This window comes from Blennius ocellaris (assembly GCF_963422515.1).
Source record: "Blennius ocellaris genome assembly, chromosome: 7".
NCBI lineage: Eukaryota > Metazoa > Chordata > Actinopteri > Blenniiformes > Blenniidae > Blennius > Blennius ocellaris.
In genome coordinates this window covers 22,328,705-22,355,476 of record NC_137656.1, presented here as the reverse complement: position 1 = coordinate 22,355,476, position 26,772 = coordinate 22,328,705, and the positions used below count along the sequence as shown (strand labels likewise).

Below are 26,772 nucleotides of genomic sequence, written 5' to 3'. Positions count from 1 at the left end.
CCGCGCACACACAAAAACATTTGTGGAAATGTATAAACAGACTGATTTGGTTTGTGTTTCCAGGTGAGCTTGAGGTGGGCTCCGCTCCTTTCGTCCAGCAGGATGTACACCGCGGTTCCCTGCACATTCGAGGAGTGCAGGAGGTGGACGCCGGTCAGTACCGCTGTGTGGCGAGCAGCTCGGCTGGAACCTCCGCTGGCTCCGTCAGTCTGGAGGTTGGAGGTGAGACCACACTCCAGAGTTCCTCATAAAACATATTTTCTATCTCAAATTTAAAAGGAGGGGGAGGAAAAAAGCATCTTGTACCACTTTGGCGTCCACAGCGGGGCCATTGTTCTCCGAGGCGCCGGTTGACACGACAGCCAACGTAGGAGAGAACATCACCCTTCCTTGTGTCGTGCGAGGTTTCCCGCAGCCGACGGTGACCTGGCGCAGGCAGGACGGCCGACAGCTTCTCACGAGCGGGGACAGCCAGAGTCGAACAATGCAGCTGGAGAATGGACATCTTATGATCCAGAGTGAGTTATTCATGAAACACTATGAGCGCAGTGAGCCCCCGGGCTGCGGAGCAGGCCAACGCAGCTTCACGGTTTCCTTACACCCGACTGGCACGACTGAAAGCGTGTGTACAGACACGGTTCAGACCTTCATATCAAATTTAGCTAATATTTTCATAAAAGCAGAGTGCAACATGATGTCATTTTCATTGGTAGAGTACCAACACACAGATACCTCTCAATTTAGCACAACTTCTGGTCTGTAAAAGCACTTGAATGCTCTTCGTTGTTCTACAAGTGTGGGTGTTCATGTTTAGGAAACTTCTCATTGGGGCAGAGGAACTTTAAGTTTTGGATTCTTAAGACCTTACAGCCTGAAATATGCCTGATCCTGGCTCCTATGTTGATCTTTTGTGCTCCTGAGACTAAATATTTATAGCACGTAATATAATATCTCACCGCAGTATATTTGCAGTGGCTGCATCTGTCATTTTTTTCCATTTGTGGCTGCCACCTGACCTAATCAGCATTGTCTGTTACTGATGACTTAATTTTTTTTACCTGCCATTGTTTCTCTGCCCAGCTGTCTCTTACCTTTCCCATACTGCCTCTATTTTTTTCTCATGACTTCAATCTTCCGTCATCATTTGAATGCCAGCTCTGCTATGTGAAGTCAGAAATGTAATCATATGTTCATTTAGCAGCTTGTGCTCTTCAGGGAATTTACTGAGTCGGTCATATGTGTCAACAGGCAGGCAGCTGAGCCAAACCCATTTATCCTGTTATTTTCTATTTTTAACTCTTAATAATAGCGCAGTCAAACCAATAATACCACTTGGTATTGAGTGGAGGTCTTAACTGCTATTATCATGGGGTTATCTGAGTAGATAAACTGTTTTCTTTGTCGGTGAATGTGGGGATGCAGCTCATTTCAGATGAAGAGAGTGTGACATGTTTCTGATGATGACTTTTTGACTCTAGGTGTCTGGCTGGATGATGAAGGTCTATACATCTGCGAGGCCAAGAACCAATTTGGAACTATTACAACTGAGGCCAGAGTTAGTGTCACTGGACTGGGTAGGCTTGTGTTTCTATGTGTATATTTGAGAAATATCTCCAAATCCAACAATATTTTGGTATTTTCTGACTCATTCTCTGACATGTATAATCTCCTGCAGAGCCTCCTCTCCTGGCCCATGCTGCTCCAGTCGTCACCACTGGCATTGGTCAGTCCCTCAGTCTTCCCTGCATGCTTCTGGATGGAATACCTCTTCCAGAAAGACACTGGTCTCGAGATGGAAAACCCGTAAGCCTCACTAGCTTTCAACTGAGCCATGACTCTTGCATATATTAAGCCTGTGTTGCCAATTTATTTTTTCGTCTCTAAAGGTTCGGCTCAATGGGAGGATGTTCCTGAGGAGCGATGGAAGTTTGTACATTGAGAGAGCCACCCCAGAAGACACTGGGAGGTATGTCTGCACTGCGATGAATGTGGCCGGCTCCATGAACATCACAGTCAACTTGGAGGTCCAAGGTAGGAGGCCAAAGGCAGAACCGTCTCATAGCTAATCTTTGCTCAGAAAGAATGGATTTAAACCTTATTCAGTGTTATTCATTGTGTAAAATGTTCTGTTAGTTGTTGAACAGTTTCGCAGTGCAGGAGACACCAGCTGGTCTCATGTGCTATGATTTGAACCGTCAGGCCAACAATGTGCTGACTCAGCGTGGAGAACAACAATAAGTCAATGGCTTGACCACCTGCTGTCATCGTAGTGAGAGGGTTCATTTACTGCAAGCTTTGATGAATGGGGTCACTTTGTTTATGGGCTGGTAATGACAGACGGGCCAGATTACGGTTCATCATCAGTTTGTAATGAAGAAATGCCTCGAACGCCGATGCTAAGGCCGGCGATAATTCTGTGGCCCGTTTCTTCACGGTCAGTCGGACAGCTGTGTTTTATGACCTACTTGTTCCACAGTGCCCCCAGAGATCAATGCTGGTCCGTACCACTACATAGCCAATGAGGGCGTTGCGATCGAACTGTCATGTGAGGCCAGTGGAGTTCCCAAGCCAGATGTCGTCTGGTCCAAGGTAGGATAACCAACTCGCCGCCTGGATCGACTTGTCTTAATGATTGCTTTGGCCGCATCTCACAAACGCAGGCATGACTAATAGGCGTGTTCAGAATCCCACAGCAATATCCAGTGAGGGTCACACTTGGTGTTCATTAAACTTGAAAGTAATCATCATTAATACACTGGAAATTGCTGCAGTTTTCAATATATCAATCTGATTACAATCAAACAAAAGGAAGCATCAATATCTAATAGTGATGAGATCTCAATTGTTCTCAGGAAAGCTAAGTGATTATTGTTACGAGCCAATCTTTCCCTCAGAGGGCTTCTCATATAATTCCCATAATATTATTAAGTATTCATGATCTTAATCGCTTAAGATTAGAATTCTTGATTGATTTGCTTTAATCATTCTTTTATTTCTTTGTAATACACTGTGAATTATCTTGTGCCTGAACAGTAGTCTATCAATAAATTTCCCTTGCCTAAAGACAACAGCAAACCATCTATCATCAATACTGATTCATCCAATTTAAACAGGAAAGCTTCATCCCTACATCCCAACAGCAGTTCAAGCAATTATCTTTTTAACACCAAAAAGATATATGCATGCTTTTTAAGCTATATATATATATATATATATATATATATATATATATATATTTGTGTCTTTAGACAGTGGTGTATTGTTGAGCACTTTCACGCAGCTGCAAAGTCCTTGATTTACAGTCTGGTTGAGCACGGGAGCCTTTTTGCGTGGAGTTTGCATGTTATATCTGTTTGAATCTCATTTTGTTCTCCCTGTGATGAGCTGGTGGCCTGACCAGGGACTATCCTGCCTTCTCTTATACTCGGCAGGAGTAACCTGGTATAGAAAATAGATATCTGCAATATTGCAATATATTAATGCAAGTATTGTAAATTACATATATTCATTTCTTTAAGTTGTGTGATCTCCCTTAGAAGAGTCCAATAATGAAAGTGTCTGTAAGAGCCTTAGTAAAGCATAATGAGTTATTCAGGGAAACATTAGATTTTCCATAAAGCTTACATTTTCCTTTAGTTGTTGTGATTACATTTGCATAAACACAATTTTTAATATTCTCCCACTGGAGTATTCACGCGGTCTTCTTCTGGCCTTTTCTTTGATTTCTTACAATACTCTAAAAACACCATCAAAAGCAAACCGTGTGCGCTGCAATTAAGGTTTGATTAAGTATGTCTAGAGAGGATGTAACCATGGCAACATCACCACATTACTGTGTGACGGTGAGAAATTGCTCAGTATTTTCATGTACCTCAGAAATCTATTTAAAACCTTCCCTCCCTCTAATTCCTGTACAATCCTGTATTATATCATGAGAAGGCAACCCAAAAGGCCACATGGATTCATGGTGAGCCGGTGCGATTCCAACACACTGTCCCCTCCCGAATGCAAAGTGTGAACCTAATTATCTGATGCTATCACTGCGTGTGCTTTTCAGTGCTACAGCGCCAACTTTCTGCCTTTGAAATAACCGCCAACCAATTAAATGTTTTGTCTGCAAGGTAATGTTATCCCAAATGGTCATTTGAGGAGAGCAACTCGAACACAATTCATTAAATGCAGTGATTGGATTGAAACATGCAGAAAGAAGTGCTTCACCCTGTAGCATATTGAGCATTTCTGAGTCAGGTCGGTATGCTGTTGCTTCATACATTTTTGTGACCTGAGCCAGAGTTGTATTTCTTTCTTTTTCCTTTCAATGGTACTCCAGAGTCAAATAATTTCATTTTCAGATGAAAGTACTGCTGTAAAAGCAATTTGATTTCAAAGCAAGAGGATGTACCCCCGGATTGTATTTGCGTGTGTATATTGCAGACTGAAGCCTGTTCAAGACGTGGCCTGTAATTACAGCAAAAGCCCAACATCAAAAGTTGGGATGTAAATCTCAAACAAAAACTAAGCATCTGTGAGCTTCTCTTCACTCGGCTTTCGCAGTGTAGTCTGTCCTGTCTTACACGTCTGTTCGTTCCAGGGGAGGCAGCCGGTTCCCAGGGGTCACTCGTCCCTTCATTCCGAACCTGACGGATACCTCCACATCCCCCAGCCCACTGCTGACGACGCAGGGATATACATCTGCACCGCCACCAGTCCTGTGGGCTACGCCAGCCGAGAGATCCAGCTCAGTGTCAACAGTGAGGCAAACAAACGTTTGACAACGGCCAATCAACCATGTGTTTCAAGTGTTTGAAGTAACATCGTCTGATCTCAGTCTGCAGATGATTCTCAGAGTCGGACCGTTTCCTCTCGCATAACAGGGTGAGGACACAGCCCACACGGGCTTCTGATGACTTCTTTCTTTTCACCCCAGCGATGCCAAAGATAATGGGCGTGAGTGGCCACGACAACGCGGTGAAGATGGCGGCAGAGGTGGGGACAGAGGTTGTTCTCCCATGTGAGACCGAGGGAAGTCCTTCCCCACTCGTCACATGGAGCAGAAACGGGCATCCCATCCCCCCCGTCACAGCTGGGTAAGAGGCAGCCTTACCTCGCGCTGGCAATAAAATTAGTTAAACATCTCGTTACTGAAGACAAGAGTTCTCACCCCGCCTTCCTTCTGACTCTGCTAACATCCGACTCGGCTTTTTACAAGCGGCTCGGGTTAAATCTGGCTGCCATTCAAAGCCGCTGCTGGTGCTTGGTGCCCCTTTGGTGCTGCTTTTTGAAAGGCAGCGAGGCGGAGGCAGCGGCCGGCTGCCGCTGCAGAGCTTTGTGCAAGCTTCGCTCGCCAGCGGTACTGAAGACTAACATCTGGTCCCACATGGTTCTTTGACTCCTGGCTTTCATGTGTGGTCACTCTGGGTGCAGACAGGCCGGCTGACTTTAGACGCAGACTGAATGGATGACGGGCAGACTCGCTGCGCCAGACACCACAGACCTTGGTCCAGGGCTGATAGAGGAATGACAGTGGGGGCTGAAACCTGCAGTGACTCAGATACAGTGTGACTTGTGTGGGGCCAAAGAAGAAGGAAGCGGTGGGGGTGGAGTGGGAGGGATGCCAGGAAGAGGGGAGGAAACCGAACTGACAGAGGAAGAGATACAAGCCCTGTCTGCCTGATGTTCAGGTTCCCCGGAGTGCCTGAGCAGTAAAACAACTTGCTGACTCTTTGCTGTTGCCGTCTGATGAGAATAACACAGCTCCGTGAACAACCCCCACATTAGCCAATCCCATGCATAACCAGGACCCGTGGAAACGGGTGTAAAGGGAGATCCATTTTCCCGAGCTTCACTAGGCGGGTCAGAGAAAATGACGAGGTGGCGTTGATTGTTGAAATAACTTAAACCAGTGGGCGGCTAAGATTCCGTCAGTATCCTCGTATTTAGATATTCAACACTGGCTCAGTGTGGATTTCTTCTTTTACACCTAATCCTGATGAGGCCAATTTGTCCCAGTTAGCCTTTTGTGCCAGACTGTGTGCACAGATGCCTTGACACCGAGGTGGGGAGTGATGAACGAGCGAGAGGGTGTGTGTGTGCTTGGAGCCGGTGTCATTCTTCACCGTAGCAGTGCCGAACAGTAGCGCTGCCGTCTGAGCACAGCTCGACCACTGCAGGGGCAGCAGTCATTCGCTTCTCCTGCTGGATGCTGCTTCCTCTCCGGTGGCTGTTTGAGGAGGTGGGGGAGTGACATTACACCATATGTGCGGCAGAAAGAGAGAGCTCTTTGTGCTTCCAGCTCGTTTCAGCTTTCACGAACATGTTATTGTTATAATTCAGTTGCTTAGCATTCACACTTATCAAAGAGAGACCACAGGGTGGTGTTTATATTGCTTTATATTATGCATCTGTACAGCTGAATAGCTTCCGATACAATTCAAGTCACTACACAATCCTTTTAAGATGCTGGCCCACATGTATCTGCTTGAACCTACATTTAACAGCTTTCTTAGTTTCAACAAAGCATATTTTAGGGATTGGGGGATTGTGTGTGCGTGTGATTGCAACAATCTGTAAAAACATTTGTCTGTTAAAAACATCTATGAAGCTAATGATGTGTTGCTTTCCACACTGTTGTTAGAAAGATGAAACATTGATTAGAGAATCCAGCGTGACCTTGTTTAATAGCCCAAGCACTCGCAAATGATCAGTATTCGGTGACCTCCTCATGATAAACACACAGTAGCTGCTGCACATTATTGTTTCCAACAGGAAGAAATGCATTGATCTTTTGAGTCTGTGACCTTTCCCACAGTGATACTGTCAGGTCAAACTCGGCGCGCTCCTTTAAACTGTAATTAGCCGAGACGACTGCAATGAGGAGAGAGAGTCATGGGAGTATCACCAGGTCCTTGGCTTGAGACACGACTTCTTTTAAGACTTTTTTTTTTTTGGTCACATTCTCTTGTGTTTGGTTTCTTTAGATTCCATAAAAATATTGTAAAAGATGCTCTTTTACATCTGCAATTCAAAACCATATGAAGGTTAATATATAAATGTATACCAGGAGCAATAAACTGTGTGATTGCTTTTTCCACTAAAATAAACACCAGAATTCCAAGCTTCTGTTATAAAGACACTGATGGCATTTCCATAATAGTGTCTGCATGTTCCATAAGGTATATACGTATGTCACTGAAGAAAGTTTCCTAACTGGAACTCCTCATGTTGCACGCACGCGCACACACACACACACACACACACACACACACACACACACTGGCCGTAGATCTTCAGTGGCTCATAAAGTGTTGTGTTTTCTCCATCTCTTTACCCTTCACCCCGAACCTCTTCACAGGTTCACTGTTTTGCCCTCAGGCTCTCTGAAGATCACCGATGTGCGTCTGATTGATAGTAAACTGTACACCTGCACCGCGGAAAACCCAGCAGGCAACGTGTCTCTGAGCTACAATTTACACATTCAAGGTAACTCCGTGAGGCTTCCTTAGAAGGTGGAACTTCTTAGAAATCCCAACATCTGAGCAAAGCTTCAGTTCTGTTTTCTGAATGTGTCACTCTACAAAAGTTTGTAGAAGTTGTAGATAAGTACAAAAAACTGATCCTTCACTCAAGTAAAAGTAAAACATTTAAAAAAAAAAATGCACCTTCTGAAATGTAGTCAAGTACAAAAGTAAAAAGCTGAAATTAACCTTTAAGTTTTCCAAAAGAAAAAATCCTTTTTAGAGCATCTTGAATTATAGTTTTGCTGGTAGGGATGTTCTAACGTATGCACTCACATATACACTTATTGTTACTGTTTGTCAGCATGAATACACTAATAATCTAATAATTATTAGCCATGGATAAATGAACTTCTAACTTAGTTCTGAGTCACAACCCTTTTTTCTCATTAAACCAGAAAGGATGCAGTTATAAACCTGGCCAGACTTTACATAAAACACTGGGAATTCAGTTTAAAAAGGTGGTTTTTTTTCTTCTTTTAAATGGAAACAGAAAACCATTATTGAAGGAAGTTGATCACTTTTAATTATCATCAGCTGCTCTGAATCGTCCTTATTGAGATAAAAACAAGGAATGGGCCAATTGGAAGAATCTAAGACGGAGAAAGTACTGATGTTTGTGCTGAAATATAAGGAGGAAACCTAAAACACTCAAGTAGGGATATCGAAAAGCACCTACTTGTTTGCTACATTAAGGGAAACTAGCAACTAAAACTAGATGTCAAACAGTCCTCAGCTATAGTTAGAAGTAACTTGCATTAAGCAGTGGGAACATATTCCTACTTTCTACTTGCTGATTTTGGATTTATTTAATTTCTTTCCACTTTTCTATGAAAATGTTGATGGCTTCAGGTTGAGTGTGATGTGAATAGTACTTTGAAATAAAAAAATTTTTTAAATGGTATTGAATATTGTTAGTAGTTGCAAAAACTATACAGTTGGTAGAGCCACATTTAATATTATCAGCAGAAAACTAGATATTCTTTTGTCTTTTATTAATATAGTTGACAAAACTGGAGGATGTATTGTAATCACGACAGAAACCCTAACACCACTGCAGAGGGGGTATCTGGTAATTACCAACTCTCGACCAACCCTAGAGACTTCTTAATATCTCATAACTTTAATGACATTTGAGGCTCAGTATAGTATCTCTTTTAAGGTTTAGTGTCCTCACTTGTACATCGAGAACCAGAAAAGTCTCTAAATTGGCTTTACTAGACTTTGAAGATTGTGTTTTATAAATATGTTGCACTTCTTTTGTGTGAAAACATTTAAATAAACAAATACTAAGTTGTTAATGTTACTCAAATTCTTTTTTTTTCATTTTATTTTTCATCCAGCTAAGCCCAGAATTCAACCAGCACCCGTGCTCCTCAAAGCCCTGATCGGCCAAACCGTGACTCTGCCCTGTGTGGTCCAGGGTGAGCCGAGCCCTCAGATCAGCTGGTTTCACAACGGACGACCTGTTGGGGTCAAGAACACGACGCCCTTGAGGATCCAGGAGGCCGGCCCGACGGACCAGGGTACCTATCGATGTGTGGCCAAGAACGACGCCGGGGAAGAGACTTTGGAGATCAAGCTGGAGATTCTAGGTGACGATCAACAGATTCATTATTAAGAACTCAATTGTTTACTTTTTTAAGTAGGAGAAATGAACAGTGCACTGTTGATTATGCTTGCTTTCCTTTTAAGTGATAAATTCATTGGCCACAAGAAAATGCAACAGTTTCAAACTTTCCCAAACTTTTGAATTAGACATGAGACATATAAAACTGGGGGGAAAAATGATTCCAACGTTGTCAGAATGTGAGTGTTCGTTAAGTTTGGTTTTTTTAAAGCCACAAATGAAAATAGTGTCTAAAAATGTCTGTTGTAACGTGCTCCCCGAACACGACCGATCCCCAAAGAGCAGCATTCAAACTTTTCTCCTAAACCTCTGGACAGCTGGATAATCACAATGTCAAGATAATGTGCTTTTCAGACTGTTTGCGACTTTTTCCTGTAACTTCCCCAAACAGCCCGTCACACCCAGCTTTGGACGTACAAAGTGAAGACATAACCACCGTTATTTAAGTGAAAATGCTTTGACCGAGATAAATGTTCTTTTAGGTAGTTCTGCCTGTAACAGCTTGTGGATGTTGACAGATGTTTGCAAACAGTTCTGTTGAATTAAGCCTCTTTTACCATTACAGATTAGTAACCATTGGGACCTATTATTTAGTATTAAAGTATATTGCAATTAAAGCATGAATTAGGTTCAAATATAGTTAAAATATCTTACCTGCACGCATAACCTTCAAAGCTGGCAATATCTTAATTTTTGGAAGCTGGCAGAGGTGGAGGCTGCCAGTTGTCCATGTCTGCTGAAAATACTTCTATTTTCTTCTTTGTTTCCTCACTTAAAGCCTTGAATCTCTGTTAATCTTAGATTTACACCAAATCTTTGCACACTAAATCACCACTCTGCACACTGTCCCGTCCACACAGAGGCCCCATCCTTTGCAGAACCTGGAGACGCCATCATGGAGAAAGTAGCAACCAGCAAGGTCACCATCCCCTGCCCAGCCGAAGGTACGAAATAATTTATACGAGTCTGTCCTGAACACATGTCAAGTTCTAACTGTTAAAAGCGAATGTGTCTTATTTCAGGTTTGTGTTTTTTTTGGTGTTTTTTTTTAGATATAACAAGATATCCGTTTGTTTTTTTTTTTGTCAAATATTTTTATTGGTTTTTACATTGGGAGGTACAGACACATGTAAAAACATACCAGATGTACAACAATGGTCATCTCTCAATGTAATTAAACTCGCTACAGTAAAACGTAATATAAAACCAAGGTGCATTAGAGAGCGATTCTCCCTTCCCGAACAAAATAAATCATTCACTCGCAGCATTCACACCACAATACAAGACAAGACAAGGAATCAAGGGTTAAGATATCCGTTTTAAATTTAGATTACAACTGTGTATCTGTGCACCATCAACGTAGTTTTCAAAAATGGGGGGGGGCGGGGGGGATCTGTGCTCTCCTAAACAGTAGCTTTATTTTATGACAGCACTCAGAGACATGCTGCTGTTTTTATAATCCAACATTTCAGTGAGAACAAGATGGGGACGTGAGGACTCGCTTGTTTGTCAAAACACAATAAGTGTACGTCTCTGGACGAACTGATGGATACTTACTCTGTGACCTCCCATGCAAACAAGCATTGTTTGTGTGGAGCTGTGCCATGGTAACCAGCTCGCTGAGAGAAGGTGAGAACTGCTTCTAATGTGGAGCAACAGCTGGAACATCAGTCTGCCTGCTGCCTCAGTGAGCTACATCTGCTTTCCTCTGCGCCGGGGCCTGCTGGGAGAGGAATCCTAATTACAGGCTGCTGCTGGCACATAAAGGACAGAGATGTCTGAGATGCACGGTGGAGCACGGGAAGAGGGTGATGAAGCCACGCTCACCCTCCTTCCATCCAAGTGACAAAGGCGGGCGGCACCATTCCTCAGATTGCTCGTACAGAAATAAATGCCTGACGCTCTTGACACCCTGCAGAAGCAGCCGTCGGCGAAAAACAAGGATCTCCTCATTGTTCTCCTGAGATCAATTTGTATGAGAGAGATAAAGCCGAGCCTCTGCCAGAAGGATATTATTAATTCACCAACGAGCACATTGCTTTTGATAGAGGTAATCATTTGGGAAACACATGGAAGAGCTAATCTCTTGACTTCGTCGGCCCCGGCAAATAAATTCAAAGTCTGCTAATGAGATCTGTTAACATCTAAAACCAAACAGCTGTTTGCATTTCCTCCCAGCAATGAGATAATGAATTTGCCTCAGATCCCCTTAACTGTAAACATGTGTTGAGAGAGGAGACTGACAATAACACTAACTTCGGTTGTATTGCTTCTCCTGGAGTTAATATATTTGGGGTTGGAAAACGGAGCCACACTCGATTTTCTACTTTGTCTGTGGTGTTTATATACATGACACCTCTGTAAAGGCATGAGCGTGTGCCACCCTCACTCTGTGACTCACGGGTCTGTCTTTGCCCAGGAAATCCATCTTTTTTTCTCCAGTCCTCTTTTCCAACCAGTGATCCACAGAAGACATCTGTTTCAGGCTCCTGAGTCAACACACCATTACCTTTGAACTGCTCACTCAACCACTCCTATTTCTGCTGTTCAGTACTCTCATTTCAGTGTTTTGCAATAAATCTTGATGTCTGCATTATATCTTACCCTGTCTGAATACAGTGTTTTACTTTTTATGTGAGCCTGACCTTGAAATCTTAAACCTGCAGGCTACATGGACTCCTAACTATTTTGGCATAGTCTCCCCTGCTGTCCTGCAGATAAATGTAGAGCTTGCTTTTTTTCTTTCTGCTTTGGGCTGCTTGCCCGTCAAGTACTCCTGTAGAGAAGCGAAGAGATGGAAGTAACTTTTCTTTTCTGTCAGACATAATCAATAAAGCTCATTTTATAGTCACTCAGAATTCTTGTCTCGCCGCTGCACCTGCAGGTTCACCGCGTCCAAAGATACGCTGGTTCAAGAATGGCCTGGAGGTATACCCCGAACAATCAGTGTTCTCTGTGGCGAGGGATGGAGCGCTTGTAATTAGCACAGCATCTGCCAGCCACAGTGGGGACTTCAAGTGTGTTGCAACCAATGAGGCGGGCTCTGTTGAGAGGGAGACCAGGTTAAAAGTGAACGGTGAGAATTTCAGTTATATCTGCACTTATCTCCTCTGTTGACTTCATTTATCATGAATAATGATAGAAATCGTGTGTGTCCGGTGCTCATTTAGTTCCCCCAGAGATCCAAGATGATGGTCAGCCCCTGAACCTCACTGTCACCCTGAAGCAGCCTCTCACTCTGGGCTGCGATGCCTTTGGGATCCCCTCTCCAGTCATCACCTGGACAAAAGATGGCCATCATGTGAGTGTGTCATCTTTGGTTTTCTAATCACAGAATAAGCAAAAGCCTAAGTAAATGTGGTTTACAGTATGTTGTGGCCCTGCAGCATTACTGTGCCACCAAGTGGTTATAATACCAATGGCAGTTGAGTGCCAACGATGCGCTGAGACAGTTTATTTGTGTGACCAGGTGGACAGCCATAGGGTGTATCTGCAGAATGGAAACCGGCTGCTGAGAATCTACAGAGTTCAGCCTGAACATGCAGGACAGTTTTCCTGTATGGCTCAAAACTCAGCTGGAGAAGCCAGAAGAGAATACAACATAGTGGTACAAGGTGAGATCACTAACCCACTTTTACACCTTTTAGCTACAAGTCCTTAAATGTAAGAATTTCAGTAATGATATTCCAATAACTTCCTTTGCATATCTGATGTGCTTACCAGCTCCACCAGTGATCTCTGGAGCGTCTCGACTGCAGGAGTTAACAGTGGTACTGGGACAGGAGGTGGAGTTTCCGTGTCGAGTGAGCGGGAGACCGGCCCCCAGGGTGGAGTGGAGCCGTGACGGAGAGTAAGAGTCACTCCAACAGTTTATTGATGTGACATTCAGCGATATGTGCAGGATGCTCCACCGTCCCGCAATTGATTTGATCATCTCTCCCTTAATCTCTGCAGGGTCCTGTCCCGTGACGGGGACCCTCATGTGGAGTTCTTGGAAGATGGCCAGGTGTTGAAGGTGAAGTCAGTAAGACTGAGGGACCAAGGCCTCTACCAGTGTCTGGCCAGTAACAACGCGGGAACTCAGATACGGCAGTTCAGGCTCACTGTGCAAGGTTTCTGCTTTTCCTCTGACCTGATTCTCCTTATTGACAATATTACAGATATACAGACATCTTTTAATGAAGCGCTCATCAATACATGCACAGCGATTATTCCAAAGTACTGCACAGTGCATTTTTCACGCACATCAAGGCATGCGATATACAAACACATATAGATACATACAAGCATGAACCATTTCAATGTTGATTTTTTTTTTTCTCCCCCTTCAGCTCCTCCTAACATTAAAGGGCCGAGTGACACCTCAGAAGTGTCAGTGGTGCTCGGTTTCCCCACAGTTCTCTCCTGTGATGTTGAGGGCTCACCCACACCCGCTATCACCTGGCTGAAGGACAACCAGCCACTTGTGTCCACCCCCCAGCTGACGTACACCCGTGGCGGGCAGGCTTTGCAGTTGGGCTCATCACGAGGAGACAGCAGTGGACTTTACACCTGCAGAGCCACCAACCCCGCCGGCACCGCTGTCAAGCAGTACTCCCTGAGAGTTCTGGGTAAAAGATGTCAATATTTCTTATATACTGAAATGTCTCAGAGAGATCTTTAAAATAAATTAGTTTTCTTTCTTTTCTTTTTTTTTTTCCCTTATCAGTCCCACCACAGATAGAAAGGGAATCTACGTCTCTGACATTCGGTGGTCAGGAAGAGAAAGTGCGGATCAATGAGAGTTTGACTCTATCCTGCCTGGCCAAAGGTTTCCCAGAGCCCAAGGTTCAGTGGTTCAAAGATGGACAGGTTGGTGCCATAATTCACAGCTGTACATCTCTTAAACCAACTTCTGAGTTCCTAACTTTATCAGCCTCTACTGGCATCCAGTGTGAACTGCAACCACTTAAGAAAAATGTATATATATTTTTAATTGAAAAACTTTCTAACATTTGGACCATCAAGCCTCACATTGATATAGTATAATCTTTAAAAAGACTCAGACATGATGCATTGGAATCAGACATATCATGTCTCTTCATTCCCAGCATTCATTTTCCTACAAAACTTGTCCAAGACTCTAATCTTGTGTATTTTCTTTAATTCTAGTTGCTGAGTGGAAACCTCCATGCTGGCATCAAGGAGGACGTACATCTCCTCCAGATAAATAATGCTGCAATGTCCCATGAGGGTCAATACACCTGCGTTGTGACCAACTCTGCAGGAGAAGACAAGAGAGACTTCCACGTCACCATCCAAGGTGTGCTCAGTCGGTCAGACTTGTCTTTATCGTAACATTATTTTTACATCGAGGAAGTAAATCCTGAAATGAATAAAGAGGGACCTGCTTCCTGTCTAGTTCCTCCAGTCTTCCATCGGGTGACAAACAGGGAAGCTGCCTGGGGTTTGGGCCACGATGGTGATGACAACCATGAGGACATGGTGGATAAGCGGGAGGTTGTGTTAGGCCATTCGGTCAGCCTGTCCTGTGAGAGTAATGCCATACCCCCACCCAAGCTCAGCTGGTACAGGGACGGAAGAAAACTCACCTCTGCTGACGGAGTGGTACTGCTCCCAGGTCTGTACACGTGACCTGAAACCGTCAGTATTTTTACGACGGACGGACGAGGGATAAATTCTGCGTGTGTCTGTTGGCCCGTTCAGGTGGGCAGGTGCTGCAAATTTCTCGTGTGCAGAAGGAGGATGCAGGAAAATACACATGCGAGGCTGTGAACGAGGCCGGCGAGGACCACATGCACTTTGAACTGGAAATTCTCAGTAAGCAAACATTTGCTCTCCGCTTATTAAGATACCAGTTGTGAAATGTGTTTATGTTGAACTGCTGCACAATAAATTTTTTGGTTATGTTTCAATTCATTAGTCCCTCCTGTCATTATGGGAGTGTCGGAGGAGTTTATGGAGGAAATGGGCGCCGTGGTGAACAGTACTGTGGTCCTACATTGTGACGTGAGTGGGCATCCAGCTCCAGTTGTTTCCTGGCTGAGAGATGGGCAGCCGGTTCACTCTGACTCACAGCACCACATCAGCGAAGATGGGAGTCAACTCAAGGTTAGCCGTGGCCCAGATCACTTGGGGAAAGTTTTTCCTGAGATGTAACTGTCCCGTTCTCCCTTTCAGCTGCTCGATGTCCAGGTGTCGGACATGGCGGGCTACCTGTGTGTAGCAGAGAATAAGGTTGGAACCGTGGAGAAGCTCTTCAGCCTGATGGTGCAAGGTAAGTTCACAAGCTAGAAGCTTTACACTTCCATGTTCACTTTGCTTCAGGTCTTTTATACCAGAGATTAAATTATAATCATTTCATATCATTTCATATTTTTTGTCATCGTATAAATTAAAGGGAGAGTCGATGAAATGTATCCCACTCGACCGAAAACAAATAATTCACATAATAGAAAAACACACAAGTAGCTCATCTTAAAACAACCTGAAACTAAAAGTACTTATAAGTGTGACTGTTTAGTCATCTAAGAAGGGGGATGAAAGCTGCCCTTGGGTTGGTTGCTGTATGTTCTGATGCTTTGAACGGATGTATGGAGTCCTGTAGGATACACAAAGCCTTCTCCTCCATGTAAGATGGGTGTAGATGTGTGATATCTGCAGTAGTGGTGATGTAATGATTTTTGAAGCAGTTGTTACTTTCCATGTTAAAGGTTTGTGACCCTGATGGATGCTAAAAAAAATAGAGCTTTGGTTGTCATTTTACTACAGTTAAACCTCTATGCTGTCTTTCAGTGCCTCCGAAAGTCACTGGCCTTAAGGAGGAGAGCGTTAGTGTGATCGAGGGCCACATGGTATCACTGCTGTGTGACGTTCAAGCTTACCCTCCTCCGGAGATCACCTGGACCAGAGACGGGCAGATCCTCCACTTCAGTACAAGCGTTCACATTCTGCCGGGTCAGACAACTTTCAATACTCCAAAAAGTGCTGAACGGGAATATTTCCAGTGTTGGAATGTAATTGTGGCCATGATACTAGATTTTTTTTAGGCTTTGATATGTGTTTTTTTTTTTTTTTTCTTTTTCTCATCAGGCGGTCAGATGCTGCAGTTACCCCGAGCAAGACTGGACGATGCTGGACAATATGTGTGCACAGCCACCAACTCAGCAGGCCAGGATCAGAAGAGTATCATCCTCAAAGTTTATGGTGAGCTAATACACGGTGAATCATTTGCGCCGATAGGCTACATACACAGATGGTCAAATCTCAAAACACTGTCCAGACATCAGAAATGTTTACTTCAAACCAGCTGTGACCAGAGCAGTTCATAAATCATGTCAATTCCAAATAAATCAAACTGAGATCATGTCCTTTCTGTGTGTTTGTGTACAAATCCAACAGTCCTGCCCACCCTGAAGCCCCGGCATAATGCTGAGTCCGACTCTGTGACCCCTCAGGTTGGCTCCTCAGTCACATTGAGATGTGAAGCCCATGGCGTTCCCGAGCCTGAGGTCACATGGTACAAAAATGGGCTGCAACTGGCTGCTGGAAATGGGGTGAAGATAGATCGCCACCAGCTGGAGATCCTGGGTGTTCAGGTCAGGAAAAAAAAAATGTTTGGCCGTCGCACACGTCCAAGGCTGCAGACAAAGTGGAGGGCAAAAGTTAAGCATTTTAAGTGGGTTTCGGTCGTACTAACAGTGAGTCTACAGTTTAACATGTTGATATCTATAAATATTTAGCTTTCAGTACATGTATGATTCCACAGAACACTCAATCTTTCTGTGACTGTTTCAATCTTATGTAATCAAGTACATGTACAGGGGTCACACATTACATCACCAATTTATTAACATGACATCAACGTCTGTAATATACTGTATATATGGCAAAAGACAGACTGAAGTGTAATCAATTATCTTTCCATGCACTATGCAATGCATGCTCTACAAATTCAAAATGACATCATTCTAAATAGAGAAGAAAAGTGTAACTAATAGTAACAATAATAATACTTCATAAAGATTGTATGAATGAAGGATTTTAATCCATTTAATCAGGTCTGCTATTTGAAAGAGCAACTATTAAAGCAAAAGCATATTAACATGATCAGCTTTTGTTGTTTGTGTTTATTACATTGCAAAATATTATCGCACGTTCACCTCGTATCGTGCACCCCTGCTTCTACAATCCTTTTTGTCTGACCTCAGACTCTTCTTGATTTGTAAGATGGCGGATGGTGGCACCTACACCTGCAAAGTGTCCAATGTGGCTGGTCAGGTGGATCGGACATTCAGGATTGCAGTTCATGGTAAGAACTCCTCGACACCATATTCAGAAGGAAGTGGTCAGACTTTTGAAATACTATATAGTATACATTTGTACCCAAATCAGCGAAGTTAGGATCGCAGGTGAAGGAGCATTTATCAGACGAATCAGCACTGAGCAGGACCAGGAAGACATGCACCATGAGCAACAACCCGACAATCATGTCGAGAGAAAGCTGCAGTGCACAGAGAAAACCACTAACACCACTGTTCCACTCTGTTTTTCCAAATGTTTCCACAGTTCCACCCGTACTGGAAGGGCCTCTTCAAGAGTCATTAAATTACACCCTGGGCTCCCATGTGGCCCTGCTGTGTGAAGCCACAGGAGTGCCGGTCCCCAGCATCACTTGGCTCAAAGACGGGACCCCAATCGGTAAGTAGGATGCAGGAGCGTTTGAAGATGGAAAATACCAACATTGGCTGGCGTGACGGCTCAAGAGTGTGGATGTGTTTGCTGTGCAGAGAGCAGCCTGCAGTGGCAGTGGTCCATTCGGGGGAACCGGCTGGAGCTCAGCCCTCTCAGCCTGTCTCACGCTGGAACGTACACCTGCGTGGCAAAGAACAGCGAGGGGCAAACACAGAAGGACTACACAGTCACCGTGCAGGGTAAAAGGTTTTTCTTTCTCCACGGTTGGATTTTCACATCATCTGGTAAAAATGAGAGCAGCATTTATTGATTGATGTTTTGTCATATTCAGTGTCGCCCACTATCCTGGACTCTGACCGCCCATCTGATGTGAGTGCACCCATGGGAGAGGAACTCACCCTGGAGTGCAGAGTGAATGGAGTACCAACACCTCAACTCAGCTGGTTGAAGGATGGAGTGACTGTAAAGGGATCAGACACCCGTCACATTGCGTAAGTCACTCACAGTTCCCACTGAAAGCATAAGGTAATAATAATACCAAAAGTAATACTTTTCTATCAGTATATATTTTCCTAATGAAAGTAGCACAGTTTTTCTTACATGCAACAAAAGAATCAATCAGTTCTGCTCCCTAAAGTTTTGAGGAAGAACAATATAAATCTTCATCATAGGAGATAATGTGTATAAATGGAGACTGTGTGGACAGATAAATGGTTTTATGGCTTCTTGCCCAATTGCATCATGAAGACGAGCAAGAGAGCAGCTGTTTTACAGCTGTCCACCAGATTATGGACATCACATCATCTTGAGACGGCAAATAAGTGTGTGTGTGTGTGTGTGTGTGTGTGTGTGTGTGTGTGTGTGTGTGTGTGTGTGTGTGTGTGTGTGTGTGTGTGTGTGTGTGTGTGTGTGTGTGTGTGTGTGTGTGTGTAGATCTGTGGTTGACTGTGAGAAACTGGTGGGAAGATGATCATGATGATGACGATGAGGAAATGTGGTTACAAGATGAGGCGCACCAACAATAGAAGCCTGTTTAGAACACAGTGAATATACATGTATATATGTATCCCCGCAGCATCACCCCCGACGGCAGCATGCTGACCTTACTGAGGCTGAGTCCGGAGGACTCTGGGACGTACACCTGCTTGGCCGTGAGTCCGGCGGGCCAGGAGAGCAAGCTTTACACCCTCTTTGTACTCGGTAAGTGTCATCAGTCAGTGTTGGGCGCATGGCGCAATTCATGCTGCTGAGTAACCCAATTACACGTGATTTGGTTATCCGCAGTCCCTCCCTCTATTTCTGGTGAGACGACCGTCCCCAGAGAGGTGCAGGTCACTCAGGATACCGCGGTGACGCTGGAGTGCCAGGCGGTGGGAAACCCTCCGCCACAGATCAGCTGGCTGAGGAACGGACGCCCACTGCTCCTGTCCCCCCGCGCACGCCTGCTCTCTGGCGACACCAAGCTGCGGTCAGTTTAGATCATTGTAATATCCTCCACACACACTGACGCTGATCAGACTGGTGAAGGTTTCCTAAATGTTCTCCTCTCCTTCGTGAAAAAGGATTTCTCCCGTGCAGCTGTCGGACTCCGGAGTTTACACGTGCGTGGCACGCAGTCGAGCCGGTCTTGCTGAGCTAAGCTACGACGTCCAAGTCCAGGGTGAAAATCACAACATGCCACCAAAGATGATTCATAACATGTGGCTGTGTCGGTTGAACATGGCTTTGTGTGTGTTTGTGGTCCACAGTGCCCCCTGGAGTGGATCACGTTGAACCGGTGGAGCCAGTCACAGTAGTACAGGGATCCTTGGTGACGTTAACCTGTGAAGCGCGGGGCGTTCCCCCTCCCACGCTGACCTGGCTGAAGGACGGCCAGCCGCTGTCTCTCCACCGCAACCTACTGCTGGACGGGCAGGAGACGCGGCTGCAGCTGCCAGACGTGGCTCCCTCTGATGCGGGCCTCTACAGCTGCGTGGCAAGCAACCAGGCTGGCAGCAGCACAAAGAGCTTTAACCTCACTGTGCTCGGTAAAGCCAAAATAACCTGAATTTATTATGTTTTCACAAAGTAGTTATGATACATGAAAACTGGGCCAAAATATTCTCTTTTTCAAACCCAGAGCCTCCAAAGATAGCCACCTCCAGCTCTCCAGACGAGCTGACCATCGCGGTGGACAGTCCTCTGGAGTTGGAGTGCTCCGCTGTGGGGGTCCCGCCTCCCACCCTCAGCTGGCTCAAAGATGGCCGCCCACTGGAAGGAGTTGGCATCGTTGACCAGGACGGTCACTTTGTCCGGATCAGTAAAGTTCAGGTAAATTACACATCAACTGACGTGACATGGAAGAAGTCCACCAGTTTTTTTGTTGTTGGTTTTTTTTATTATTTTTATGCTCCCTCATGATGATAATACATTTATAAATTTTTTCTCTGAATGCACATTACCAATTGGAAGTCTAATTTTTGACAAGCTTCATTCTAAGAAAATACATCATTGTTATGCGAGCAGCACTTATACTGATTAACGCTGTGTCTTTAAAGGTTGAGGATGCAGGTCTGTACACCTGCTTGGCCAGCAGCCTCGCCGGAGAGGATGGAAAAAACCACTGGGTCCGAGTCCAAGGTGACACAAGCTGTTCTTGCAAATTGTTCAGCATGGAAGAAACAGATCACGTCAACCTGCTTCTACCACTTTCCTCATCTCGTAGTCGCAGCTGGAATTTGAATAATGATTGGACAAAGCGAGGAGTGAAAATTGTTTTTTTTTTTGTTCTGTTGTTTTACTTACAGATGCTCCCAAAAATATATGTATTTACAGACGAGGCATTAAAAACCCTTTATACTTAAAAATGCCCCAAATTATTGAATTATCTCCTCCTTTACATTATCATGGTATAAACTGATCCCATGGTCAGAATGTCAACACTGGATGTTGGTTTGATGCATTGCTTATTATTCTGGATGTTTTTCAGCCCCACCGACGCTGCTCGGCTCCGGTGACGTGAGGACACTGACGGTGCCAGTTAATGGACATCTGACCTTGGAGTGCCTGGCCGACAGTGACCCTCCTCCTGACATTGAGTGGTACAGGGACGACACCAAACTGCAGGTACAGGATCCGCAATAACAAACGGCACCGAACCAATATGTCGTACCAGACTCACACTTTGTCTTTCCGACTTTCTGTCACAACAGCTGGGTGGTCGAGTCCAGCGGCTGGCAGGGGGTCAGTACCTGGAGATACAGGAAGTCCAGCCTGAGGACAGTGGCCAGTACAGCTGTGTGGTTACCAACCTTGCTGGAAGCACCAGTCTGTTTTTCAGTGTGGAAATTATCTGTAAGTTTATATTCTTTTTTCATCAGCACTATTATATTGAAATTATTATCTTTTTTTTTTCATACTCACTTAACTAAATGAAAAATAAAACATTCCAAAATCCTACAACTGGTAAAAATGGAATCTTAGTTTAAAAAAAAAAAACGACAGCACAGACAGAGAACAATTTTTCACTGTGAAAACTAAAACAATGTCGCTTACGTTGATTCTGAAAAAGACCATCTATCTGGATCTGCATGATGAGCCTAAATTAATCAACACGCTGAATCAGAGAAAGCGCGCTTGCGGGTGCAGATCCCCTGGGTGCTGATTGTTTCTGGCAAGTGTTGTGCTATTTTACGCTTTGTAAGCCTGTAGTTAGTTGTGCCGTCAAAAATCTGTTGCCGGCAGGTATTCTCTGGCGCTCACAGAATCAAAACACACCTGGGAAAAAAAAAACATGTGAGGACAAACCCCAAGTTATTCATTAGTTTTTATCTATTTCCATCTTCCAAAATAATTTAACTTTTAGTAAAAGAGGGCCATGTGTACCTCAAGTTTATGCTTTTATTTTGAATGGAGGGGGCTTATTAGAGCAGTGAGCTTGTGACTGAAAGATGGAGTCAGAAACCCTTTGACAGTTGCGTCAAGAAGGTCGAAAGTATGGCGACCCCGGAAGAGAACAGCCGACAGTAAATCTCCTCTGAATTCACCGGGGTTGTTTTTTCTGAACATCAGCCTTGTACATGTTCATTAAAATGGCGGCAGCAGCTCCCTCTACTGATCATTCCTGCAACTGTAGAGAACAGCTTTTCTACATTCAAGTGAATACTCCTCAAAGCAAAGCCCCGGTCTTCAACTAGTTTCAAATGTTTCACATTCACTTTGAAGGGGGTCTTTTTTACAATATCTTTTTTGACTTGTAATAATGGACTTTAAACATTGAGGAAGAGCTAAACAGTGTTTAAAGCCAGTGAAACAACCAAAGCTCTTCTCACATTATTTTTCTTTTGCCATTTGGTTCAACTCAGCAGAGACACAGATTTAGAGGTGGACTCACATGGAAATGCGTTTTAGGGGTATTAGATTTTTAACACCGAGAGTTCAGAAATAATAAAGGATGTCAGTGCAGTTCATCAATGTGACACATTCAAACCATATGTGAAAAGTCTCAGCTAACAATGATGGAATAAACACACAGTGCCTTTAAAAGGATGATTAAATGTGCACGGGACGCGGGTTTCATGTTTAGCTGGATGTTGGGGGCTGCAAATTAACACCGTCAGGAAAAATGATTCAGGGGAAACTGTGTGTATTTAGATGGTGACATCATGTTCCACTTCATGTCACATCATGAAGTTTGTACTTCCCCCAAAGAAATGAGCAACATAATCCGAATAAGCCATTGTTCAATAATTCAGAAAGCAGGAGAGCTTAAACGGTCCAATCTTTAACATTTGGTGAGAAGTGAAATAGGAGCAGGCCCCTGTGCTATTAACAACTGAAATCACTTTTACAGAAAGATCCGATATGAAAGTCTCTAAATGAGACGAGAAAAACCGAGTCCCATTCATCTCAAGTTCTTGGTCCCAACTGAGACAAAACTCTATCGAACAAAGTTGGAGTACAAATACCGACTAGCAATAACTTTGAATTAAATACAGTGTTAATCAGTGGTTTCATGAAAAGCAATGAATGAAAAGAAAATCTAAATATCTTATATAATTTGTCTCTGTTCCTATATGGAATAATAACTTTATTTACACTTGCCTCTTTTTGCTTTCTACAGAATTATGAGGATTTCTGACATATTGTTGATAATTAAACCATATTCATGCCAAACTCAAATCAGATTGTGAATTTGTCATCTTTCCCTTCAGTGGCGCCGGTAATAAAGGAGAGTGGTGCTGTGGTGACTGTGCATATCGGCCAGGATGCAGTTTTACCTTGTGAAGTGGAAGCCGGCTCCTCGCCTACGGTCATGTGGCGCAAAGACGGATTCCCCTTACCTAAAGACAACAAGAAGTACGTCCTGACAAGACCACAGGCTTTGTTTTTAATGAATGAAGTTATGCATTACTGTAAAATCACATCTGTTCTGCTCACTGAGACAACTGCTCGCAATATTTAAAGCTTCAGTTAAAAGCCCATTATTTCTCCAAACTCCTTTTTACTGGAGGACGGAAACCGCCTTGATCCTGAATGATGTTTTCTGTTTGCCTGGGAATGTTCAGAATTCCTGTAACACTCTTCAGAAGCAACCATTTTATCACATTGCATGTGAGACACAGTATCAATGTGTCCAGTGAAAGTTTTCTTGTGGCTCTTTTACATTATACGTTCAAAAATATTACACCATATGTAATCTACAGGAACAGTGTAACTTCATATAGACAGGAAAAGCTGTACGGAGCTGCAATTACGAGCCATCAGAACATGATAGAGCCTTTCCATGGTGTGAAAGTAACATATTGGCGGGTATTTTATTTTATAAATAGGTCAAATTTACAACTTTACAAAGCTGCATGCCTCTTTCCACCTTAAATAAAGCAAAGCTTATCTCTTTTTGTTGCTGCTACTTTTATTGTGTTGCTGCTACTTTTATTGCCATGAGTCCACAAAGCCATATCTTTTAGTAATCACTAGCAGATTATCAAGCATTTTCCCCAGAATGGCTGATGTGGTTTTAGTGAAGCGGGTCACCTATACACTCAGCAAATGACACCATGAGATACGTCTTTGAGAAAATTTGTAACATATATATTTGAGGGGAAAAATTAAAAGTTAAGGTGTTGTAATCAGTTTTTAATGAACTAAAATGTGTAACGAGTGCATTCTATACGTCGTTACACCCTGCAGGTACACTCTGCGGTCAGAGGGCTCTCTGGGTATCGCCGGCGCTCAGCTGAGTGACGCTGGTCGCTACTACTGCACAGTGTCCAACCAGGCTGGCTCAGATCACAGGGGGATGGATCTTCGTGTGTTTGGCAAGTTTATAACCCTGTTCCGATCAAATCTGCTCTTTGTCCTCGTTTTCACTTTTGTGTGATATTTGATGCTTCCTCTGGGTTGAGCACGTGTGTTAAGCACAAGCTGTTTGTGTCTCTTTGTCAGTGGGTCCTTCCATCAGTCCGGGCCCATTCAATGTGACAGTAACCACGGGGATTAGATCTGTGCTGAGCTGCGAGACGACGGGTATACCCCCACCTAAGGTATCCTGGAAGAGGAACGGCGCTCCGCTTGACGTAAGCCTGCAGCCTGTTGCATACAGGTAAGCTGTGGTTGTACTGGCTTTCAATACATAACATGAATGCAGCACCGATTGCATGGCGATGTAAACTGATGCAATGTTGTTCATCTGTCCAGGCTACTGTCCTCTGGGTCCCTGGTTCTTCTGTCCCCAGCCAATGAGGACGAAGGTTATTTTGAGTGCACTGCAGTCAACGATGTTGGAGAGGAGCGCAGGGTCATCGAGGTCATCCTGCAAGGTATTGATTTGGAGTTTTGCCCAATAATAAGACTGCAGAATGTAATTTCACGTGAATTAACTCGTGATTCCGACTATTTCCCCGTACAGTGCCGCCGTCTATTGAAGATGACGTTACAGCGGTTAAAGCGGTCAAACTGTCTCCCGTGGTGTTGCCTTGTCACGTACAAGGACGCCCTCAGCCCACTGTCACCTGGACGAAGGGAGGAGCCAAGCTGAGCTCCAGAGGGGGAAGTTACCGTGTCCTTCCCACGGGTGAGACAACACTCTGAAGAAGTTACACTTGTTTTATGCCTCTGTGCGATATGATACATTATGGCTCATTGGAAGAACAAGGCCTATTCAAATTTGACACTGTTTATGTATCTTGGCTCTCATTTTTATTCAGGAGAGTTGGAGATAACCGCTGCCGTGCCGAGTCATGCTGGCAGGTACACATGCTCGGCCCGCAACCCAGCCGGAGTGGCACACAAACACATCGCCCTCACAGTGCAAGGTCTGATTGACACTGCGGCACAACGGCCAAACGCTCGCAGCGTCGTCGTCCCGATTGACACTGTCTTCATTGTGTTCAGAGCCACCGGAGATCAAGCCGACGGCAGAGGAAGTGCAAGTGATGTTGCATCACGCCACCGTGCTTCCCTGCGAGGTCCGAGGCTTCCCCAGACCATCAATCACCTGGCAGAGAGAGGGGGTTCCAATAGCAGCAGGTGAAAAACACTAGCACAGCACGCTTTATACAGCGTTATTGTTTTAAATAAATTAAAATCAATGAGTTTATGAGCATGCTCTATGGTCTTCATTCCGGTGTGTCTATTACAGGTCACCGGCTGGCTGTGCTCTCAAACGGCGCTCTGAAGTTCTCTCGCGTGACACTCGGCGATGCCGGGACCTACCAGTGTCTGGCGAAGAATGAAGCTGGTGTAGCTGTGGCCAGGACTAAGTTAATCCTTCAAGGTACGGCTGCTCTTACAAACGGCAGAAAAAAAATTGTGGTAAATCTTTGCAGACGCTTTGTGAATTTCAATTCTGTCCTCAGATACACACCGCATGGCTAACCTCTGTATTTAGTGGTTTATGACTGAATGAATGAATGAATAGCCCTGTGAGGGGCTGGCGACATGTCCATGCGCTACCCTGTCATTAATCCATTGTCAGCTGGGCATAGGCTCCAGCTCTTGAAGGCTTTAGTTTGGACTAGAGCCGGCATAGACGTTGGGCAAATGTATCATTAAATCAATATTTACCCTCGTCTTGCTTCTGCAGTTCCACCAGTGTTGAGTGTCCCTCGTGTTGAGTACACCGTGGTCTTGGGCCGGCCCGTCAGCCTGGAGTGTGTCGCTGACGGACAGCCTCAGCCTGAAGTGACTTGGCAAAAAGAGAGGAGGCCTGTGGTTGATAGCGCTCATGTACACGTCTTTGCCAATGGAACCCTGGCAATTACGTCCTCTCAGCGCAGTGACGCAGGACTCTATACATGCACGGCCAAAAACCTGGCTGGTCGAGCCAGCCACGACATGAGGCTGCTCATTCAAGGTGTGAAGACTTATAGCAATTCTATCATGTGTTGCATGGAGGCTATACCATAAAGATGCTAAATGCTTTTGTTGCCTTTCAGTGCCGCCCATGATTCCTCCTTCGCAGACTGAGCTGTCAGTTGTTCAGGGGTTTCAGGCCTTGCTGCCCTGTGCTGCCCAGGGCTCGCCAGAACCCAGGGTATTCTGGGAGAAAGATGGAGCCCCTGTGCCCAAGCTTCCCGGTAAATTCACTGTCCTGCGATCAGGAGAGCTGATCATCGAGCGGGCTGAGGTCAGTGTAATCTGCACTTTACTGCCGCAACATGTGTTGTGGTCATAACAATCAAGCCTGACAGCTGCTCCTTTGCACAGCCCGGAGATGCCGGCGTGTTCACATGTGTGGCCACCAACGCTGCAGGCTCTGCGAGGCAGGACCTCCACCTGTCAATCAACATGAGGCCGGCCTTCAAGGAGCTGCCAGGCGACGTCACCCTGAACAAAGGGCAGAGTCTGGCCTTATCCTGTCAGGCTCAGGGAACACCCTCTCCCGTCATCTCCTGGACGACCAACAACAGAGCCTATGCAGGTACTGAACTCTTCTTTTTTATTTAAATATGA

General features: G+C 44.6%; 1 protein-coding gene across 1 annotated transcript in view; it reads left to right on the top strand.

The window, feature by feature from the left end:
• The window catches only part of hmcn2 (hemicentin 2), a gene marked incomplete at its 5' end in the record, with an annotated part of 46,089 nt that overhangs the window by 11,198 nt on the left and 8,119 nt on the right, over positions 1 to 26,772 (top strand). Inside the window, 49 exons of the mRNA XM_080499208.1 lie at positions 64 to 222; positions 324 to 518; positions 1,479 to 1,574; positions 1,676 to 1,803; positions 1,887 to 2,031; positions 2,477 to 2,589; positions 4,592 to 4,751; positions 4,928 to 5,087; positions 7,352 to 7,479; positions 8,858 to 9,109; positions 10,005 to 10,088; positions 12,029 to 12,220; positions 12,315 to 12,445; positions 12,614 to 12,758; positions 12,868 to 12,994; positions 13,099 to 13,256; positions 13,476 to 13,754; positions 13,853 to 13,995; positions 14,296 to 14,446; positions 14,546 to 14,764; positions 14,851 to 14,964; positions 15,068 to 15,255; positions 15,325 to 15,421; positions 15,940 to 16,101; positions 16,237 to 16,350; positions 16,546 to 16,742; positions 17,374 to 17,455; positions 17,713 to 17,844; positions 17,934 to 18,077; positions 18,170 to 18,329; positions 18,914 to 19,038; positions 19,123 to 19,306; positions 19,401 to 19,498; positions 19,587 to 19,865; positions 19,958 to 20,148; positions 20,376 to 20,457; positions 20,807 to 20,943; positions 21,030 to 21,171; positions 23,031 to 23,175; positions 24,010 to 24,137; positions 24,265 to 24,421; positions 24,517 to 24,638; positions 24,728 to 24,892; positions 25,026 to 25,133; positions 25,213 to 25,347; positions 25,460 to 25,594; positions 25,904 to 26,173; positions 26,256 to 26,446; positions 26,527 to 26,740. Of these exons, the coding sequence (XP_080355334.1) occupies positions 64 to 222; positions 324 to 518; positions 1,479 to 1,574; positions 1,676 to 1,803; positions 1,887 to 2,031; positions 2,477 to 2,589; positions 4,592 to 4,751; positions 4,928 to 5,087; positions 7,352 to 7,479; positions 8,858 to 9,109; positions 10,005 to 10,088; positions 12,029 to 12,220; positions 12,315 to 12,445; positions 12,614 to 12,758; positions 12,868 to 12,994; positions 13,099 to 13,256; positions 13,476 to 13,754; positions 13,853 to 13,995; positions 14,296 to 14,446; positions 14,546 to 14,764; positions 14,851 to 14,964; positions 15,068 to 15,255; positions 15,325 to 15,421; positions 15,940 to 16,101; positions 16,237 to 16,350; positions 16,546 to 16,742; positions 17,374 to 17,455; positions 17,713 to 17,844; positions 17,934 to 18,077; positions 18,170 to 18,329; positions 18,914 to 19,038; positions 19,123 to 19,306; positions 19,401 to 19,498; positions 19,587 to 19,865; positions 19,958 to 20,148; positions 20,376 to 20,457; positions 20,807 to 20,943; positions 21,030 to 21,171; positions 23,031 to 23,175; positions 24,010 to 24,137; positions 24,265 to 24,421; positions 24,517 to 24,638; positions 24,728 to 24,892; positions 25,026 to 25,133; positions 25,213 to 25,347; positions 25,460 to 25,594; positions 25,904 to 26,173; positions 26,256 to 26,446; positions 26,527 to 26,740 (7,563 nt within the window). The remainder of the gene's footprint in view (positions 1 to 63; positions 223 to 323; positions 519 to 1,478; positions 1,575 to 1,675; positions 1,804 to 1,886; positions 2,032 to 2,476; positions 2,590 to 4,591; positions 4,752 to 4,927; positions 5,088 to 7,351; positions 7,480 to 8,857; positions 9,110 to 10,004; positions 10,089 to 12,028; positions 12,221 to 12,314; positions 12,446 to 12,613; positions 12,759 to 12,867; positions 12,995 to 13,098; positions 13,257 to 13,475; positions 13,755 to 13,852; positions 13,996 to 14,295; positions 14,447 to 14,545; positions 14,765 to 14,850; positions 14,965 to 15,067; positions 15,256 to 15,324; positions 15,422 to 15,939; positions 16,102 to 16,236; positions 16,351 to 16,545; positions 16,743 to 17,373; positions 17,456 to 17,712; positions 17,845 to 17,933; positions 18,078 to 18,169; positions 18,330 to 18,913; positions 19,039 to 19,122; positions 19,307 to 19,400; positions 19,499 to 19,586; positions 19,866 to 19,957; positions 20,149 to 20,375; positions 20,458 to 20,806; positions 20,944 to 21,029; positions 21,172 to 23,030; positions 23,176 to 24,009; positions 24,138 to 24,264; positions 24,422 to 24,516; positions 24,639 to 24,727; positions 24,893 to 25,025; positions 25,134 to 25,212; positions 25,348 to 25,459; positions 25,595 to 25,903; positions 26,174 to 26,255; positions 26,447 to 26,526; positions 26,741 to 26,772) is intronic.